Genomic DNA, 19,470 nt, shown 5'->3' on the forward strand with positions numbered 1-19,470 from the left:
TCAAAATAATGGCCACGAGAGATTAACTTTTTGCACACTCGTGGCCAACTGGCCGTTTGCAAATTAATGAGACAGTACTGTTAAAACATTGCTGTTGCGTGTCTCTTGTACTTTTTCAATGAGCTCTGTTGGGTTTCGCCAGGTCTCTGTGCCATTGTTAGCGAAAACAACTAGTAGTAATCAACGGTAAAAACACACAATCTCTTTGTTTATATTGCACGAACATTACTCCGACAGACATTGATGCATTACTTGTATAATTACGATATTGAATGCGGGGTGAATATCGTAGGTAAAGAATGGAGTGACAATTTGCTTGATAGCAAGCTCTCTCGTTTATCGTGAGAAAGTATATCTCTGAGTTTCGTTTCTTTGACAATAGCTGTCTTATACAGATCGTTTGTGAACTGATTATTCAAAGTGCTTTTTTATTCATGTCTTTACCAAAATGAATAAGTGATTTGATTTTTAGATTTAGAATAGATTGCATAGTTTAACTCTTTATTGATGTTCTAGAAAACAAGATATTAGAAAGTAGTAAAGACATCACATGAAAACAACTGAAAATACCGTGATTAGAATAATAGAGTTGTTTTGACAAAGTTTTTGAAATGTCAATACAAGTCTGCACCACATGTCAAAGTGAAGGAGGTCGTATGAATATTCATGTGACATTAAAAACGCGGGCAATGATTGACAGAGATACGTCATCGATGAATATGGTGCGTTACTACCAACAATACAACACCGTATACATCGGTATACTTCTCTGGGGATCTGACTCAAGGCTACACACGTGCGGAGCTTACGTATGTTTGATTTACCTACTAAAAACAAAACAAGTACCTAGTTATAATTGTTGACTATTCTGTTCCAATTAAAATCTCAAGAAAATGTTCTCATTACCGGGCAGTTAATTGAATTAGCCAGAACCCGGCGCGGGTACGTAAGACAAATTTAAAGTGTTTTATTAAAAGTTTCGCGCCTTGTCTATGACGTTACTGTAGATAACTTTGAGAACGTTTTTTTGTTGGAAAACTTTATTTAAACGTCAAGTTAGTGTCTAAGTCACGTCTCTTTATAGGAACTTAATAATTAATTCAATCTTTTCCCTTAAAAAGTGTCTATTAGAACACAAAAGGTTAACTTTCTACGCCAAAGTTACTGTTAGGTGTAATGGGAGAATATTGCATTCAACTGAGATAAGAATGTTGGTCTAGTGGTTAGAGACTGCTGAACCGGAGATCGTCAGTTTGATTCCCACCCGGGACAAATGGTATTTATGTGATGAGTTGTTGATCATTTGTTCTGTATGGGTGTCATTTTTCTATACCGTAGTTAGAAGTGAATAAGTATGTATGTTTATCAGTCTAGTAGTCCTAGTTCAAGCTTTGCTTCGTTTGAGACTAGATGGCATTGTGTAATAAATGTGGATTGTTATACTAATGTCAATTGAAGTCCGAGATGACAAGAAGTAATAAAGAAGTCATCGTGTAAAAAATGCCTCTATCTGTTAGGTTGAGGACAATTCGATGAACTGAAGTGTGACGTGAAAAACAGTTTAAGGTTCGTAAAAAAGTCGTACAACAGCAATGAATGGGCTACAGTTGCTATGAATAAAAAAAATAAGCAATGACAGCAGTAATATATGGTAGCATTTTATATCTAATGGCAAAAAATGACAACCTAATGCTAGCCTTAACAAAATTGCTCTGAAATTGTTTATTTTCATGCTTCAAATATTTATATTTGTAATTATTTACAGATTACACAGTTGCTGTTGAACTATGTTGAACTCTTCATTGAGTTCAGCTATTACCAGCCATTAGATACGATCTCCCACCTTTCACTTTTGCAAAGAAAAGTATAAAAAGATATTTCAAAATCAATTTAAACGACAAATCAAAATTATACCTAGTTCAATGAAACTAATTCAAGTGACAATAAAATAAAATACAAAAACGAGTTCAGAAAATCCATGACTGAACGAAATGAATTGAATGAGATGAATTGAATGAGTGGAAGTGATCGTTGTACGAACAATCAGTATAATTGTTCGTGTTGTCTTCGATTGGATGTCGGTCAAGTAAAGTCAGTTACATGACCCATTTATTGCAATTGCGACGAATTGATCTCCATCAGTTACAATAGGCACATGCCTATCGATTGCCAAATTGTCTTATACGCACGAAAATTTGGGGCTCAGTTTCACACTTCGCTGCACTGAAGTAAGTACGGCATTACTACGGCATACGGTTTACCTAAAACACTCCGTTTGAAAATATGGATGGGCCTATGTAAGCGAGAATGTAACAGTACCTAGTTAATTAACTCAAACAATCTAGTGGCCACAACGAACACTGGTTCTGTTGTTTTTAAGCAAGTCAAGGGGAAAATATTGAATGAAAACCGAGCTGGGATCCAATTGCGTTATTCGGCAAGTGACAGTTGTACGGCCTCCCAGAAACATTAGTAATGGCATTGAGTCTTGTTAAATTCAATGATTGTTGGCCTACTTGCGCTTCGGCGACTCCTCCTTGCCACCTGACAATACCTAATAATACCTACATTATAAACGCTATATATGTTTTTTGTATATTCGTAGGCTTCTTTAATGTGACTGTAAAACGCTCTATCAATTTTAAACGCTTAAATAATACGCTTATATAATGTATTGGAAGTATAAAATTCGTTTTACTTAATTCATTCAAAAACTTTTCAAAAACATTTTTATGCATTAATATTTATTCAATGCCTATCAAATTGGGCAAGTTGTGTAAGTCCTCTTTAAACAAAAGCAGAAAATTAAATATACCGTGAATAAAATTCGAATTTCGCTCGAAGAAACGATTTAAAAATTTGGCATTCATACTCAGTGTTGCCAAGTATAAGTGAATAAAATTATGCAGATATAAATAGATGTAACAATATAGTCGGCAGCGTGGTTGCCATACTAAAAGGTTACGGGCCAAGTTCAACAACTTTTATTATCTGAGTATTCAATAATAACAGCCTACGATTTCGATTAACACCCATTACAACTAGAATAAGTAACCTTGATATTGGTTCGTTCACACATTAAGACAATGGCTTTATTAAAGACTCAACAAACGAACAACTAAGAGCACACAAACAATTTTCTAAAGAATATTATACAGCAGCTTTATTCAATATTCCAGCGGAGTTCACGAATGAATATTTAATATTCAGCCTTTATAACTAACATTGAACATTAATTCCACCAAGTAGGCCAGATAAAATTAAATTTTGATCTCGACATTATCTTATTAATTATTATAATTGTCAAGACATTTGATGCTGATTGACTTTAGCAAAGGTTACTTTTACGAGGTATCCAGCCAATTAATTTTATTTGAATAGCTTTGTGTGCGTTTCGTTTTAATTGTTCAGTAGTGTAAACAGCTAGCAACACTTGCCTTAACATCAGTTTAGCGTAGTAAGTGTACTATGCAAATCGTGAAACACATCATTCATTTCGTCCGCCGGTAATCTAGGAGACCTTTAATAATTTACCCCGTCTTGACTCTGCTGCTTATACATGTGAGTATATAATCATATATGTGTGTTGTGCTGAGTGCAGTAAGTACAGTGAGTGCTGACGTCATCCACTTTCCCGCGGGGTCAGATGGCTGCGGGATAAGTGAGCGCGGTAAGTCGCAACTCGCGATGAACCCTGATGGTTACCACTGAGTTACGGTAACGACTGCGCGGCCCCGGTAACGTCTGCCCATCCAATGTTACCCCAACTTATCTGAGATACCAACCGTACATTTAGTTCTTAGATGAAGATTGCCGCGATATTAAACTTAAGAATTCAGTTGCTTTCAAAGGCAAAATATAAATTATTCATTGTGTTTCGGCTTTCGAAGCAGTGACAACATAATTTTCGGTTATTTTGGGATTGTTTTTTGGGTGATGTTTGAACGTCCAGCGCGGTTGTGGGTACGTGTTTTTATATTACGCTAATCTTTTTACCAGATTTGAAAACGTTCCAACAATTTGTTACGGGTAATTTATAGGTGCTACGACCCCGACATTGTGTTACAGAATACATACGGTTGGACCTTTTTATGTAATTTTTAATTAAAAAGGACAAGGATTGCGCTCTTTGATGTTAATATGAAATTCCGGAAAATAAATGCGTGCTTGCTTTTAATCATCAATTAACGAGAGCTTTTTCTTGATTTACTTATTCGTGTAATATCTCATTATTGTTAGTGTTTTAAGTGGCGCATATAATTAATGCTTTGTGTAAACAAAAGGTGAATAATTACAAGTCCTTTACAAACCTTTGCGCTATTATAATATTAAGTTAATTGGGCCTTACCTTCACGTTCAATGTTACCGCGGGTCTCGCTACGCTCACCGGAGTCGCCGCGGTGTTGCGGCACTCAGCCTTATTCCTACCACTGAATTATACTGACAGTCACCCACTTTCAATCACACGAACCGGTCCGAACAAAGAGTTCAGTTTCTTAATACATTCTGCTACAGCTAACAAAACACGTGGTTAATAGACATTGCATACTAGCAAAGCTTGAATAAATATGTTTAATCTGTATATAAAGTTTACAGTTGAATTCTAAATAAGTCAGGTGAGACAGTTTTTAGTTACCTGCGTAGTGATGCTTGAGTTGTAACAAGTTATGTCATGATGGCTATGTTATCTTGAGATGACGTTACACTGCTTATAAGTACACAACAACATATCAAATTCTTCACAACAGTATGGAAAATGTCAATGAAATCACGTCATAGAATAGAAACGTCACACGAAATGTAGCGTAGGCGTAGTACCAACAAGCGGCGCGGGCGCTTCGGCAACACTCGGCAAACTTCGGCTCCAAGTGTGCGTAAATAAGAAAACAAGGTCTTCTCTCTCGCTTATACTCAGGAGGACAGGGGAGACTTTAGATTAGATCACTGAACTAAAAAGAAACAGAAACTTTGTCGTTCGTCCGGTCGGCGTCGGCGTCCAGAACCGGTTCTGTGTTGTAGCGTTTTAATCCTTACAAATAAATCTCATGCATAGATAATCGTACAACACACGCGTATCCAGCTTTACGTAAGGGCCCGCAGTATTATTACGATGGAAGGAAACTGTTACTGAACGGAAATGGACACCAGTAACATAACCTAAGAGAATTTAACGCTCCGGACTTAATTAAACTGGGTAGAAACGTATACATTGATTTCCGCTCTACATCTTTATGATAATAATGAAATAAATCTTATATATGCAGAAGCAATATTATAATCATGAGTGTCATTTTCTCATATATTGTAGAGCAACAATTCTTCTTTAGAATATGAGAAACACACATGTTTATAATTGAGTACTGAAACCATTACAATTCTAACACCGGTACAACCCCGCATTGTCCGCTATAATGGTCAATTGAGGTTCTATACAAAATTTGGTATTCAGGTGATTCAAGTATTACTGATACAAGTGGAGACCGGAAAAAAAATACCTTGGAAAAAGGCCAGACATAAGATATAGACTAGATAATTGTATTTTAAAATAACGTATGTTTATAGCATACTTTACGAATTGAGGCACAATTGTGTGTTTTTAACATACAAACAAAAAAAGCAAGAGTTAGTTTCACCCATAAAATGTAAGAGCCTGTCAGAACCACAGAGCGTGGCTGTAAAATTAAAATTTGAATGTGCACGGGAGGCAGCGATACTCCGGTTCCAGTGACACAAGAGCCGTTAACGAGACCAGCGGCTGTTTGTTTTCCCACGGTTTAGTCTTCACAACTACCAAAACCATTGGCCATTCGAACAAACGAATTTTATAAAACTAGAAAGGCATAACGGCATTCTATGCCCATCGACCGCCTTGACCATGGAATTGATTAATTACAATACTTAATGAAAATTAGAAATTAATTTGCTAAAGTAATGGATTACAGCTTTCATTCAATTATAGATAGGTCTGACGTTGAATTTCTTTTATAATTAGATGATTTTTCCTTATTAGTTATTTGTACTTGTATGTGTATTCAATTAATATTGTGTATTAGTATCCTTACCTTAACAAAAGCTTCAGCAACTCACAATTCTATCGCAAGTAATATTAAAGTCCCGTTTCGAACTTCTTTGCGAATCCAGAAACTTGTTTTATAAGTTTGTATTCACTTTGTGTCTTTCATATCGAGTCAAATGTAAAATCGAACTCAATAGTTCTAAAGTAATCAAAAACCTGATTGTTGATCGAAATCAACACAGCTGTGAAGAACACTGAAGTTTCAAAAGTACCTACATATAACACACATAGAACGTAACAACGGTAACAAGTTAATTCACAAGAAAAACGATCGTTTATACGTATGAAAGTAAATAATTCTTGGAAACTTCGTCCTATGATCGAAGCTCATTCGACAAGCTGTATTTCTTGTAAGTGCTACAATTCGCTCAACATATGGTTAAGAAAGTCATTAACAATCCCCATACACTGTCACACACTGCGAACTAAACGATCGTCGGCAATATTCACGATCACGATGGGTTTCAGCTGAGCACGTGGCGTTCGTCGCGTTGGGCGGCTAGCGCGACACTGGGCGGTCGCCACGCACGCCCGCCCGCCCTTGCGAAAAGTTCACGGCAACAAAGTGACTTTCTTTTTGTTTAGTGACATTATTACATTTCACTCGTGTTGAATGTTTGTTCAATATATACAACCTTATTTCTAGTGGGACCTGAATACCCGTATGTAATTACTGCGTTATTTCGAGTGCTCGGAAATTAGATTATTACGAAATAGCCCAGTTTATTGAACTTGTCTAGGCTTATTATGTTATGGACAATAATAATAAATGTATGAAATATTATTTTACAATTCTATTCAAAATTTCGTATTTACTGATTTGGTACCTTACCGGTTTGATAAGTTAAAATAATAGTGATTTTAGCATAAATACATATTTGGCTTTGTTGAAGTGTATTCGGTCGGAATGGTTATAAAATAAATTTGCATACGTATAGGCTTCTATTTAATGTTAGTAATGTTTACTCTGTAGGTATTAAGAAATGATTTAACTCTTCGTATATTTACGCATAATAGAATTTTGTCGGTATGTATAAGGTATATTTACCGCGTCATACTATTTTTCTCAACGAAACTACAGACTTGAAGAAGTCACTCGCTACTAGTGTATTAAGAGAGCTAAATATCAAATCCAAGAATAGTAATATTTTTAATAACCAACTTAAATGAAAGGTACAGAGCGAAAATCGATAGAAAATTTTGACGGGATCAAATGTCAGCTATTTCAAGTTAAACGAAAAAGAACCAACAAAATCAGTCCCAATCGGAACCAGTCCGAAGTTTTGAGGTAACCAATAAAAAAAAGACTAATTGAGACCTTTCATTAAGACTAATTCACACATTAAACCTCCTTTCTGCAGTTGGTTGATGCAGCAGGAACAGTACAATAAGGTGAGAACGTATTAAATTTCGTGTAACTAAACTAGACATTAATAGCTTTGCTGGTAGAACTGGCCGAATAGATCTAGAAAGATATTCCCGGCATTTGGCGATCGACGACAGGCGCTCTAGGCAGGAATTCTGTTGTGCTTAACAAATGTTTGCTCCTACCGTTGTGGTATGTAGATCGTGCTGTTAAGAACTTAATCCAACGGGCACTACGTACGCTACGTACAGCAAGTACGTAAGTTGTAAGCTCCTTTGCACATAACACATCTATTAAAGGATTGCAGCTATAGCTCTTGGATTTAATCCAGACCTCCTTCTGTTTGTTCTAGGGTAAAAGTGTGAGGATTTTTATGTGATATCGTATGGGATTAAAGCAACATGTTTCTGTTGTAACGTTTATTCTGCTCTTAGCAAATTGTCTTACTTGCTATGCTGTGCGTTTATGTTGTGGAACACTGAACATTGCTTTTTGAGTAATTTTTGCCGTATTTTATAAAATAAAGTACATTGAAATGAAGCTTTGAAAATGCATGTCATTTAATATTTTTCTCATAAAATATAAACTAAGAATATGCACACATCACACACCAACACATCTGTTTGTACTATAGAGCAATATACCCAAAACCACCTAAAATTAGGTCCGACGAATGAAATCCATTTACTAATGTAATAAATAGCTACTATTTCAATAAAAAGCCACACAAATACAAGTTAAAATAAAGTAATATCCGAGGTTGACGCTCCGACACTGACGCTGACACGCACCACGTACACCCCACACACGCCTCACGTAACACTTTTCTATTTTCGTTTATTTGCACTTACAATTCTAGCTTTATATTTTATGAATTTATGTCCGAATACAACCCTTATAGATAAGTAGACGTAAAAAAAGATATGGCTACTGAACACGCAGATGGTTTTCGCAGAACAGGGTACAAGTAGACAACTATTTTTGATTTCACAATGCATAGCATTCGTTCTGGTTTTGACAATGTAGTGCTCTTTCTACCATTTTAAAATCGCCTGCAACGTGTCGTGTACGAAGCAACTTGTCCATATTTAATATAACGTTCCAAGTTTATATTTTAGTTTTAACACCATTGCGACTATTTGACTTGAATGTCTGATTAGTCCGTTGGCATACACTTTTTTCTTGTAAACAAAAATGAAGATAGCTGATTGACGTCACTCGTCACATGAGTATTCTTTTACCGACAAGTGACGCATTAGCTCCCACTTCCTCACTTTTCACCATCTTTAATGCGCTAATTATAATACTATAAACATGCGTTTCTGTTTTTTACTTAAAATTTATACCGGCCTGATGGTGTAATTACATTGTTTTAGCCAAGTACCGGATTGTCTGTAATTTCTTGAGTTCAGATGAAGGTGGAGAATTAAAGCAATCTCATGTTGTGCGATATCTAAGACATTTGATACGAGGAACAAGCGAGCACGTTCGGTCCCACGTATATCATGGTACAGATAACCCGCAAGTTGACATCTTTCTGATTTACAACGGTAAAGTCGCTTTTCTCAGACGTTAAAATAACGACTACTCAATGATACTGTCTTTTATAGTACGTTTTACGTATCTGAACCAAAGATCGCCTTCAAAAGAAGTTTTACGTGGGCCGGCTCGCTTCACATAAAGAAATATTGACGATTTCGTAATTGATAAACATGCTTTGCTATATTAAGCATCATATCTCGGAAAACATCTCTGGCTATTTGAAGCTGAGAAAAAATAAACGGTAAAGATGCTAGGTAGAGTAGCGAGACAGGAGTAACAAATAGCCTAAATAAAAATAAATTTTCTGTAGGGAATGCTTACCCATCATAGTTATATCAACCGATATTAAACCTCAAGTTTATTATAATAAAACGTTATCTGTTCCGTGAGATTCAACCTGGAGACAAACGGGAAGATAGCGGAGTCTCAGTGATAGGACTGCGTTTTTAATATGCACACTGAACTCAAATATTAAACAAACGTAATTGTAGTAAAACACGTTCATTAAATGTTTCTGACTGAGTTTCCTCAAATGAGTTGATATGTAACACACATCTCCTAGACTCTTATATATTTTTTAAATTTTCTTAAGCACAACATACAAAGTCATTAGCGATGTTACAGATATTATTTAAAAAGAAAAGACAACAACAAGTTCAAGTCTACCGTGTAACGATGGTTCTGTACGTTATTAAAACTACGCGGTTGACTCTGGGAACTTAATAAAAGTATTTCTGCTGAAAACAATTGTAAGTTTTTTCTTCTGTTGTAATACAATAACAATACAACAAACTAGTTTCTTGTCTTCTTTTTAATGAACGTTTCATTTCTTTTAACATCTGTATGTATAAAAAGAGCAACTATATGAGTGACTATTTGACGTAGGATTTTCCAAAAATTCAATTCTTGAAGTTATAAAATACCGTATAAAGGTCATGAAATATGTCGAAATCTTCCCATGGGGGACTAAAAACGAGGTCCAAAGTAAGTGAGAAAGTTTCCTGACTTTGAAAGTTATTTCAATAAAACGTTATATTTGGGTTATAAGTCATTATCATATCTTCATAACGGAACATAACCACGGAAACAAAGTCGCGGACAACAGCTACATGAAAAAAGATTTTTGACGTCTGTCTGTGCGTATCCTTAAATAGTAGTCGTAATTTCACACTGTGCGTTACACGCACGACGCTTTTCGTCGGCAAAAGCTCCCTTGATACCCTCGCGAACTCGTTCAATTAAGACGTAACAAATGATCTAGGAAACAAGTAGGCGCTGTTAAACGTTGCTATTACTATTGCTTTATAAATAGAACCTAAATTATTGTGTGAACCGCATACTAGTTCATTACGTCCTCATTCTGAAAACGGTTTAAGTTTCTATGCATTATACGAATGAAAAAGCGTCCGTATCGAATTGATAAGTCGTTACAGCATTCCTATCGTGACTATAATTTGTATGAGCCGTATCAGAAGCCGAAAAGAAATTACTCTATATAGACCATTAAAGTGGGCAGACACCCGCCACGACCGCCACACCGCGCCCAGCGTGTGTAATAAAACTATTGGGAATTTTAATAATAAAAGATTGGGTTACCTCCGAGCGGATGAGAAATACTTTCGACCAAGATTTCACTTCATATATTGTAACTGCCGCTACTATTTTAGTAGCATTAGTCATAAAAACGTGAGTGCAATAGAATTCTCATCTGTATTGTTCGTAAAAATAAGAAGAAAATTTTAATACATGTAATTTGTATCCTCCATTGCTTTATAATATTTGTACGGATACCAGATACCAGCCTTTAGATTTTATGCCAGCGTTTATAAAATGAGCTCCCGGCTGAGTGAGTATGAGCAATTAAGAGACGCTTATAGAAAGCAGGATGTGCGGTTGTTGTGTGCATACGCTCGGAATCTGCGAGATAAGTAATAAGAACCGGCAACAATCTACACAGAGATGGCACCGGATGCCAATGTGCCGGAGGGAAAAACTCATAATTGTTTCTGTGTATCGCTCGAGCCTCCGCCCGGCTTCGGCTTGCGCGCCCTCTATACGCCATTAGAGGAAATAGCATGCAGCGTACCTCCAAATAAAAACTCTTTGCTGTGGATGAATGACATCCTGATTGACGTATCAATTAAAATGACACAGCAAACGTGCCGGTATTATGTTACATGCCGGTTGTATTGGAAATAATACTGCTTTTTGTAGCTCTATAATAAGTGTTTATTTATAAACTCCTTTAAATTCGAACTCATTCGAGTTGTTTGGAGTTGTATTTCTATTTTTGTATAATAACTTTACACGGCTATAATTACGTAATACTTACTAATTAGATTTGTATCAGCCGTCCTTTACGGTGTGTATAGTTAATTATTCAGAATTTAACTCGAACCTAATTAATTACTTACCTAGTTTTAGTTCACGTAGGTACATAGAGAGGCTGTCTTCCTAACTTAATAAATAAGGGATACTCGAGCATAAAATTAATTACTTTGTGGATGAGATACACGTATTGAATTTTAACTAATTTAATTAATTAATATGAAAGATATCGGGTTACAATGGTTCTAAGGTAGCAGTGGCTCTCCGGATTAAATTATTCGAGTCACGTGAGGCCTCGGGGATCCGCACTCCGCCGCGCCTATCCTGCATCCTCTCCTGCCGTCAATACGCTCTCCCATATCTCTAATGAATGCCAAATCACTACATCTTGTTCAATAACCATTGTCTATTAGAAGACGCTTGTTATTCACGGGACGTTCTGCTAGACCTGTCCGACGATCGATATCTATTTTGGACGGCGGTGACAATTGAATGCCAGTTTTGCAACCACAAAGGGCAAAGGGGCATGCAAATTGTAGCTGCATTATCTGGCGTCGGATGTGGAACCAGGATTTACATAGGAATGGTGGCACCGTTAGCGGCAGTTAGGCGCTTCCGAGGTGGCGGCCGAGCGAGGCGAGCGAGCTGCGCGGGTCGCGCGCGTCGCACGGGCCGCGCGGACCGCACGCGTCGCGCCTGCCGCTCCCCCGACACACCGGGATGATTACAGGCGTAAATCTAGGACGTTCATTCATAACTCGAACGAAACGTTCCCGAAGTAAATCTGCATAAACGTTCCATTACCGTAGTGAAAATCTAATATTAAATAAGATCCAGTTTCTAAAGTTAAAGAAAATTACCGTTCTGCTTTCATTCCCACTGTTTACATAAGACATCCAGGAATAATAACTTGAAAACTCGGCGAGCAGTTAACACATCTAGGAAATAATTATTGCGAGAGAGGTTTATATGGCATTTATTAAGTAATGTGTAATAACTCTCAACTAATTTATTAGTCGTCAAGGAATTACTAATTCACTATCTGAATTTTAATGTTGATCATGATTGAATAGTTTATTAAGTTGCTTTTACATCTGTTAGCGGTAAAACTCAAAAGCTAATTAACGTTTAGCTAAAACATAATGTTTCATCATTTGAACCGTTCGTTAGCAATTAATTTGCCGGCGGCCGGTTAGTCTTGACAAGACGCGTGGGTTTCGTAACTCGTGACGCTACAGTGGCCTGCACCCGCGCCGATTTCTGCATTAACCTTGGACTGCAAACTGCGGCTGCCACAATTCGTACGCGATAAGATGCTGATCTAAAACATACATAAAGATTAATTTATAAGTAAATTGTTGTCTGACATAATTTTAATTGATCTGCTTTATTAATTTGTTACAATTATTAATTATTATTTTATCAGATAAATAGTTGTTGTTCACTGGTGGGGTATTAACCCATATTCATAAATATTTTTGTATCATTCCAAAAAGTTGCATTTTACCTTCCGGTTTTAATTATTTTTAAAAGAAGTTAGTGTACAAAGAAAAATTTTCCTAATAGTTATTTATAAATACTCATCATTCACACTAAAATAATCTGCGGTATGTACCTGGTTGTATTTGTTTTACTGATCAATCTTCAAACCTTCCCTGAATGAGAATCTTCATATAAGTATTTAATACCATCTCGTGTACGTCCAAAACTTAAAAATTAAATTATTTCTTTTCATCCCGAAAATGTCTCTATTCTCCCCGTTTTACCGTTACCGTCTTGGAAGTGGTTTCAGTAGTTTTCGCTAATCGCTCACCTCTTGAACCGCCAAAATTGGCTGACCCGTTCACTTATCTCACCAGATCGGTCCACAGCATTACTGCTCTGTTTATAAATGGACAATAAAATCTACAGTCACTATTGTGTACAACATTCATAATGACGCCAGATACCTAACTGATAACATTGACAAGAAAATAATTCGGCGCTCTATCATTATCGGGGAATTTTAGTTACTTCAAGGCAAATCTATTCTAGATAACAAACACTATTGGTTTTCATTTATCGTTAGTACAATATAGACAATTAAAAAATCTTTTGTATACCTACTTACGAGTGATCTTCGAATAAAAGATAACAAAAAAATGTACAGAAATAATACCAAAATATATATAATCAATCAATCAATTGGACCACAGCTGGATATAAACCTTCTTGTACCAAAACCCTATATAAGAACAGCTAAATAAAACACAATCTTATCTCCATTATAAGATAAACTATACCCACATAGACTATTGTCAAGTTTACGAGCATTTGTATATTTTGGTCTCGAAAAGGGCGTAACAATAGAAATACACTTTTGTACCATAATAAAAACCCACAACACGACACGTATTCATTGTCAATGTTAAAAGCAAATTAAGGCATAAAATGATCCCGAGAAACCGATTTCTTTATTCAAAGAGGTGCAAGCGAATGGCCAATGACAAAATGGTTACTTTCTGGTTGCCTCGAGACAGGAAATCATAGTTGACAGATAATAGTCGTCAGAGAAGTGGCTTTGTTTGTATATATAGTTAGAGCCTTAACAAAGACCAAAGTCCCTTGAGACAATGTTTTATTAATACCGTGTAAAAACCGGTCAAGTTCAAGTTGACTATGTAGGTTCCGTACGAATTGGCTAACATCAAATGTATGAGCGTACGGACCGTCACGTAACTCCCATTTTTATTTTGTTGTTATAGAGACAAATGAAATTCATAATTTGTGAAATTCTCATCGGTCTGACAATCATGGGTTATGACATACAACCTGGTGACATTTACCACTTGGATACGAAACCATAAAAATGATTTAAAATATTATTGCTTTTCTGGACCACGTCCAAAGTAATTTTCAGGCTTTCAGCAGTTCCTTGAAAGTAGAAAGTTAATTCTCTGTGTAACGAATGCTTAGCATAACTAAAAGATTCGTCTCTTCGAATAACATTTTTTTTTTCAAACAAATTGACTGAGTGTCTTATCAATCTTTACTAAAAATAACTTCTAACTAACTGAAAGTCTTTTGTTTATTTTATGGTGACGTAACGAAATCAGAACTTCTGGGTGGTTGACCTAAGGTTGTGGACTTGTGGTCGTTTTCCAAAATCAACACGCTATCGTGACGATAATTCACGCCAAAATTATTCGGTCGTCGACCGGCTCACGAGCCAGGCTATTGATTGTTACCTAGAACTTTACAGTTCCGAACATTGATAAAGATAGATACTTTATAGTCCACCACAGTTGACATTTTATTGAATGAAAAATACGATGTTGCAAAAGTAATAATGTAAGAAATTGATGAACTTAACGACTTTTAAGATAAATAAGTTTATTTAATATAACACAATTCACTATTAATCAAAACCCTGCAAATTTAATACATAAAAAAATAAATATAGATAAATAATGGGTATGAAAATCCTACTCCTACTAATGAAGGCGAAAGTTTGTATTTATGGATGTTTGTTCCTCTTCCACGCAAAAACTATTGATTGGATTTAGACTTAACTTGGTACACAGATAGTTTATAGCCAGGATTAAGACAGGATAGTTTTTGTCCCGATTTATTTTTTCGTGGGATTTTTAGTGGACGGGCCCGCGGGTAACAGCTAGTATTAAATATGCCATATCCAATATCAACGAAACAAAAGTAGAAAACAAAAAAACATGGCAAAAAAAGGTACGAGTATATTTTCAAAAAAAGTAATTTAAAATTCAGTGAATAATAAGTGAAATTTTATGCATGAAATTTATTATTTATTGTTATAATCGGTTTGAGTGTATCGGTCACGCAAGACGCGCGTCGCGGCGGATGGTCGCATCGTCGCCGTAGCTATGACCAAACCAGTGTTTGTTGTAAGAATCGATTGGCTCTGTGGTTTATAGATTCCGGTAGGTATTGTGACCAATTTCGCAGCCAGAAGCGGTTTCTATTAGTTTAGAGAGATCTGATACACGGTAAATGATTTAAGCCAGCGTTGTTTCGATTTTAGTTCTTTCATATGATCTAGTCTACGCGTCGTGTTATCGCTACACATTGGTTTTTAAATCGATACCACTTTAATATCCGGTCTAGAAACTAACACTTTAAAAAGTAATGAGAAATAAAATTACCGATCTTGTTATCAAAACTTCGAGTGCAAATTCAAAACAACTAAACGGATGCAGATTTAAATTAAATTTTGATAAACGTTCGCTGTTCACTCTCGAGTGGAAAATTTTCTAGCCCAGTTTTATAAAAGAAAACTCGGGTAAAGAAAACAATATCGTAGTCGATCGGCTGCGATTCCAAAATGAACAAGTGGAGAGGCGAAAAAACAAGCTTGTTATCTTCAATTAGTTTTCGAAGAGAACGATCGCAGCCGGAATCATAAAGAGGGAGAAATATAATATAATCGGGAGCGAACTGGCCCAAAACTTGGTTATAAAACACGCCTTGCGGTCCACTGGACGAGGATGGTGTACAAAGAGAAAAAAACTTGTGTAGGTTTAGGTTTCCTACCGGACTTGTGTGACCACCCCTCGTTACAGCTCCGTGGAGACAAGCCATAAGCAAGTGTAACAGGATACTGTGGCTACAGCATTACTGATACAAGAGCAAATTACAAGAGTAAAATGTTTTATTATTCTATTAATTTGCTTTGGACTACGATATAGTGTTTCGCTTCTACGAAGCCCTTATGTGTCTTTTTATTCAAACACATTTTAAAGAAATAAACAACAGAAATTGTTTCTGTAGTAATTTATTTGATTGACAATCTTTATTTTCGATTTAAATTGGTGTTGATCTAAGTTTTTAGCCAAAAATACACGCCAAGATTAATACAAATCAATGGAAAATAAACACCCAGCAGAATAGAGGACCATCCCTTTTTTTGAAGTCAATTAGTAATGGAAGTATGTAACTATATCTCAACAAATATTCATAATTTTCAATTCTATTATTACTTTTTCTTTTTAAAAACGAGTGGACCGGTGTTAATTCAAAAAAGTCTAAAAAAAACGAGAGTTATAACTCTGAAGCATACGTATTACGTACACCTGTCATGGCCACAGGGTTGATCCCCGCACGTCAGCCCTTTTTAAACAAAGGTCAGAATATAACGCAAACTACCTGAATATTTTATCGCGTCGGGAGTGGAACATACCTCAAATTATCAGCACAACGTGGTCCTGCATTTTAAAATAAACAAAATCACACAAAACGTAAAGATACTGAGGGAATATACCACTCGTATTATTAGATCTAAATTTCAGATAAGTTGTTTTATTATTTAGCTTGACTTGGTTCGCGTGACGACTTGCTTTACCGATCTCAGCTTAGGTTATTTATAGTCTCGTAAACATAATATTCAATTATTTGCAACTCTTTCGTTACTACTATGTTTGCCACAATCGTCACACTAGCGCTGATTAAAAGACGCGGTAAGTAACACAAAAATTCGAACAACTATTTCAAATGGCGAAAAATCGTAAAACAGGCATGTTATTTATCGTAACACGTAGATAAAAAGCGAAGAAATAGAGCTGTTTAAATAATAACAGTGTTAAACGGTCAACCGTGGTAAACCGTTATCCACATACGTTTTGTGAAAATAGCTAACAGCGTTACCGTTTGCCATTTGAAAAACAATAAAATAGCTGTGTTGGGATAGTCTGAGTCAGTGGCGCGACTTCCGTTCGTGTCGCCACGTTCTGGGAAACTGGCTTCACCAACAAACTCAACTGCAACTCATTTTTGTGATTCACTGTTCGTATGACTAATATTTAACTACTCACTAGTTTCATTCCAAATTCGAACGACGTTTTACAAACTTTTTTTTTCGTTTCAGACACAAAAATAACAACAGCCGAATAACATGCGTTTGTGGACCTTACTAAGATGGTGAGTGTATTGTATTCTATATTTGGATATAAAATCGTGCTATAAGTAAGAAATGGTATGGAAAGTAAAATCAACACGCACATATAATTACACTGATTGTTCGTCTGCTGAAGTGAAAGTGACGCTTAGTCACTTTGTAACGAAGTTAAATCAACATTTGAACGAGAACTCAAATTAGATTTGTAATAACAGAGTAGTTCCAGAATTAACCCGTCCTATTTATAGTAGTTTAAATAAATATTTAAGGCACATTTATTCCTTCGTCAATCATCTTCAATTATTACACTGATTGTGTACGTTTTTGAAACCACTGTTTTAACAAAACAAAAAGATACGGAAGCCGTTGTTTAATATAAACAGGCTGAATTGAAATATGACACTCGGTGTCGAAATAATTATTGCGGCGTATCCGGGAAATGGTAATTACACAATCGGAAGATACTTCGAGAATAAAGGTGTTTATACAGGATTGTCAAATTACCGCAATTTATAAGTTTGTTGTTGAAGCAGGATGGTGAATGGTGACAGAATGTTAATGATTGGAATGTATATTAATACAACAAGAAAGAGACGTCTTTTAAGACGAGTTTATTATGATTTTCTATTATCTGTAGTACCGTAACAAGCCACAACGCCTACACACTACACACGGGCGTCGCGTTGTCGTCGCCCGCGCTCTCGTCCGCTCCCACACACTGACTTTATTAACCCCTTACTTTCTTTTCTATCATATAATAGCAGGTATCAATTACAAATGGGCCGTATAAACACTTTATGACATATCTATAAACATAAGATATAATCCAGAACAAGTTATAACGACTTGACTCATAACTTGTTTCCAAGGCGTCTTTTGTAAAATTGCTCGTACAAAGAGAACGAGCAAAGTGTTGTTAAACAGTACTATAAAATATAGCAAGCATTAATCAACTTTAGGACAGTATTGAATAGATGGGTATAAAAATATTCATAGCGAGGTACGTGAGAATGAATTTATTTAACGGCGTGGCGGGCGGCGTTTCACATGCGGCGCGATTCATCGCCGCCGGTCAGTGCAGCGCGCCATCACTGTATAACTCATTTCGCCCATAGGGTCCATCAGACACGATCGATTTACATCGCAACGACACGTAAACGGGATAGCAACGACAAACACATCAAAAGTGAGTTTGCTGACATTGTTAGATCGACACATGCTGCACGAGGACAAATAGTATCCGACTCCAATTTACAGTAACATTTATCGGGAACGTATCTCGCAAAGTAACTTTTTGACAACTTTATTCGCTTGGAAACATGGAAACCAAGTCAACAACAAGTCTTTGTAAAACAAACAGTCGTAAAGCCTTGTTTCTGAACAAATTAGGTGGAAAGGAGTGTAATTGAGTCTGAATTAGAAGTTGGAAAAATATGATCAAGATATTTCTAGTCATAAGTTATTTAAAAGAGCATTCCCCGTTCGCGGTCACTTGCAATATAAATATGTCCCCTGGAAGGCTAAAAGTTAGTATCGCGGCCATTGTCGGTCTACTGGTCCCCAGTGCATTGTTAAAGCGACAATCAGATTAAACTTAACCTTTGCAGACCACTATTCCTGCCTGAGGCAGTGTCGTGACCATCGAGTTTAGAGTATTTTGCGTCCAAATTATTTGAATTGTTGACAATGAATATTTTACATAATAGTCGTAGCTACAGCTGGGTACGAACATAACTGTCTGGAAACTTTACTATAAATAATAAGTTGGGAATTCTGTACGGACTGGTGACGTAACGTAGAGTGAAATTGAAAACATGTCAACCCTCTTTTCGTTGGACTATGATTTCTTTGAAGCGAAAATACATGTAGTTAGTTATTTCGAACACATGATGGTATTAAATAAAATGTGGTATCAAAAGTAAGTTGTATTTAAATATATGTAGAACCGTAATTAGTAATATAATATTGCAACAGCAGTTAAAGCCACGCGTTATGAATCGATGCTATGTATCGGGTTCGGAACAACACGTGCATTCTGCCAGGTGCTTGTTCGGTTGTTTACAAAATTAAATTATAAAATAACTGTTGCAAGCATAAACAGGCTTGCAGGAGTCAATGATCTCTAATCAGTAAATAACCACTTTCGTTAATTCAAAACTCAAAAGACAGTTCAAAATTGTGTGAAAATTTGTTCTTTTGAAAACAAACACTGTCTTTATAGGGTTCTATACCAAAAGTGTGAAAACTGGACCC

General features: G+C 36.1%; 1 protein-coding gene and 1 long non-coding RNA gene across 7 annotated transcripts in view; one reads left to right on the forward strand and one right to left on the reverse strand.

Moving 5' to 3' along the window:
- The first annotated feature begins 2,839 nt into the window (after positions 1 to 2,839).
- LOC113496408 (major facilitator superfamily domain-containing protein 12-like) overlaps positions 2,840 to 19,470 on the forward strand; it is a 64,050-nt gene continuing 47,419 nt past the window's right edge. The window contains exons 1-2 of one of the 4 annotated variants that reach the window (XM_026875603.1): positions 2,840 to 3,561; positions 17,188 to 17,240. In XM_026875603.1, coding sequence (XP_026731404.1) covers positions 17,215 to 17,240 — 26 coding nt within the window. In that variant the 5' untranslated portion in view covers positions 2,840 to 3,561; positions 17,188 to 17,214. Of the gene's footprint in view, positions 3,562 to 15,082; positions 15,248 to 16,701; positions 16,781 to 17,023; positions 17,106 to 17,187; positions 17,241 to 19,470 lie in introns of those variants that run through there. The other 3 variants (XM_026875606.1, XM_026875605.1, XM_026875604.1) reach the window with 3 other exon arrangements.
- On the reverse strand, positions 12,273 to 17,019 carry LOC113496411. 3 transcript variants are annotated; one of them, XR_003400813.1, is made up of 3 exons: positions 16,940 to 17,019; positions 12,928 to 13,193; positions 12,273 to 12,633 (listed from the first exon to the last, which is right to left on the reverse strand). It is a non-coding gene; the product is annotated as an uncharacterized LOC113496411 (long non-coding RNA). The 3 variants fall into 3 exon arrangements; XR_003400812.1 differs by lacking the exon at positions 16,940 to 17,019 and adding an exon at positions 16,504 to 16,591; XR_003400811.1 differs by lacking the exon at positions 16,940 to 17,019 and having other exon boundaries at positions 12,928 to 13,411.

This window comes from Trichoplusia ni, chromosome 8 (assembly GCF_003590095.1).
Source record: "Trichoplusia ni isolate ovarian cell line Hi5 chromosome 8, tn1, whole genome shotgun sequence".
NCBI classification, from domain to species: Eukaryota; Metazoa; Arthropoda; class Insecta; order Lepidoptera; family Noctuidae; genus Trichoplusia; species Trichoplusia ni.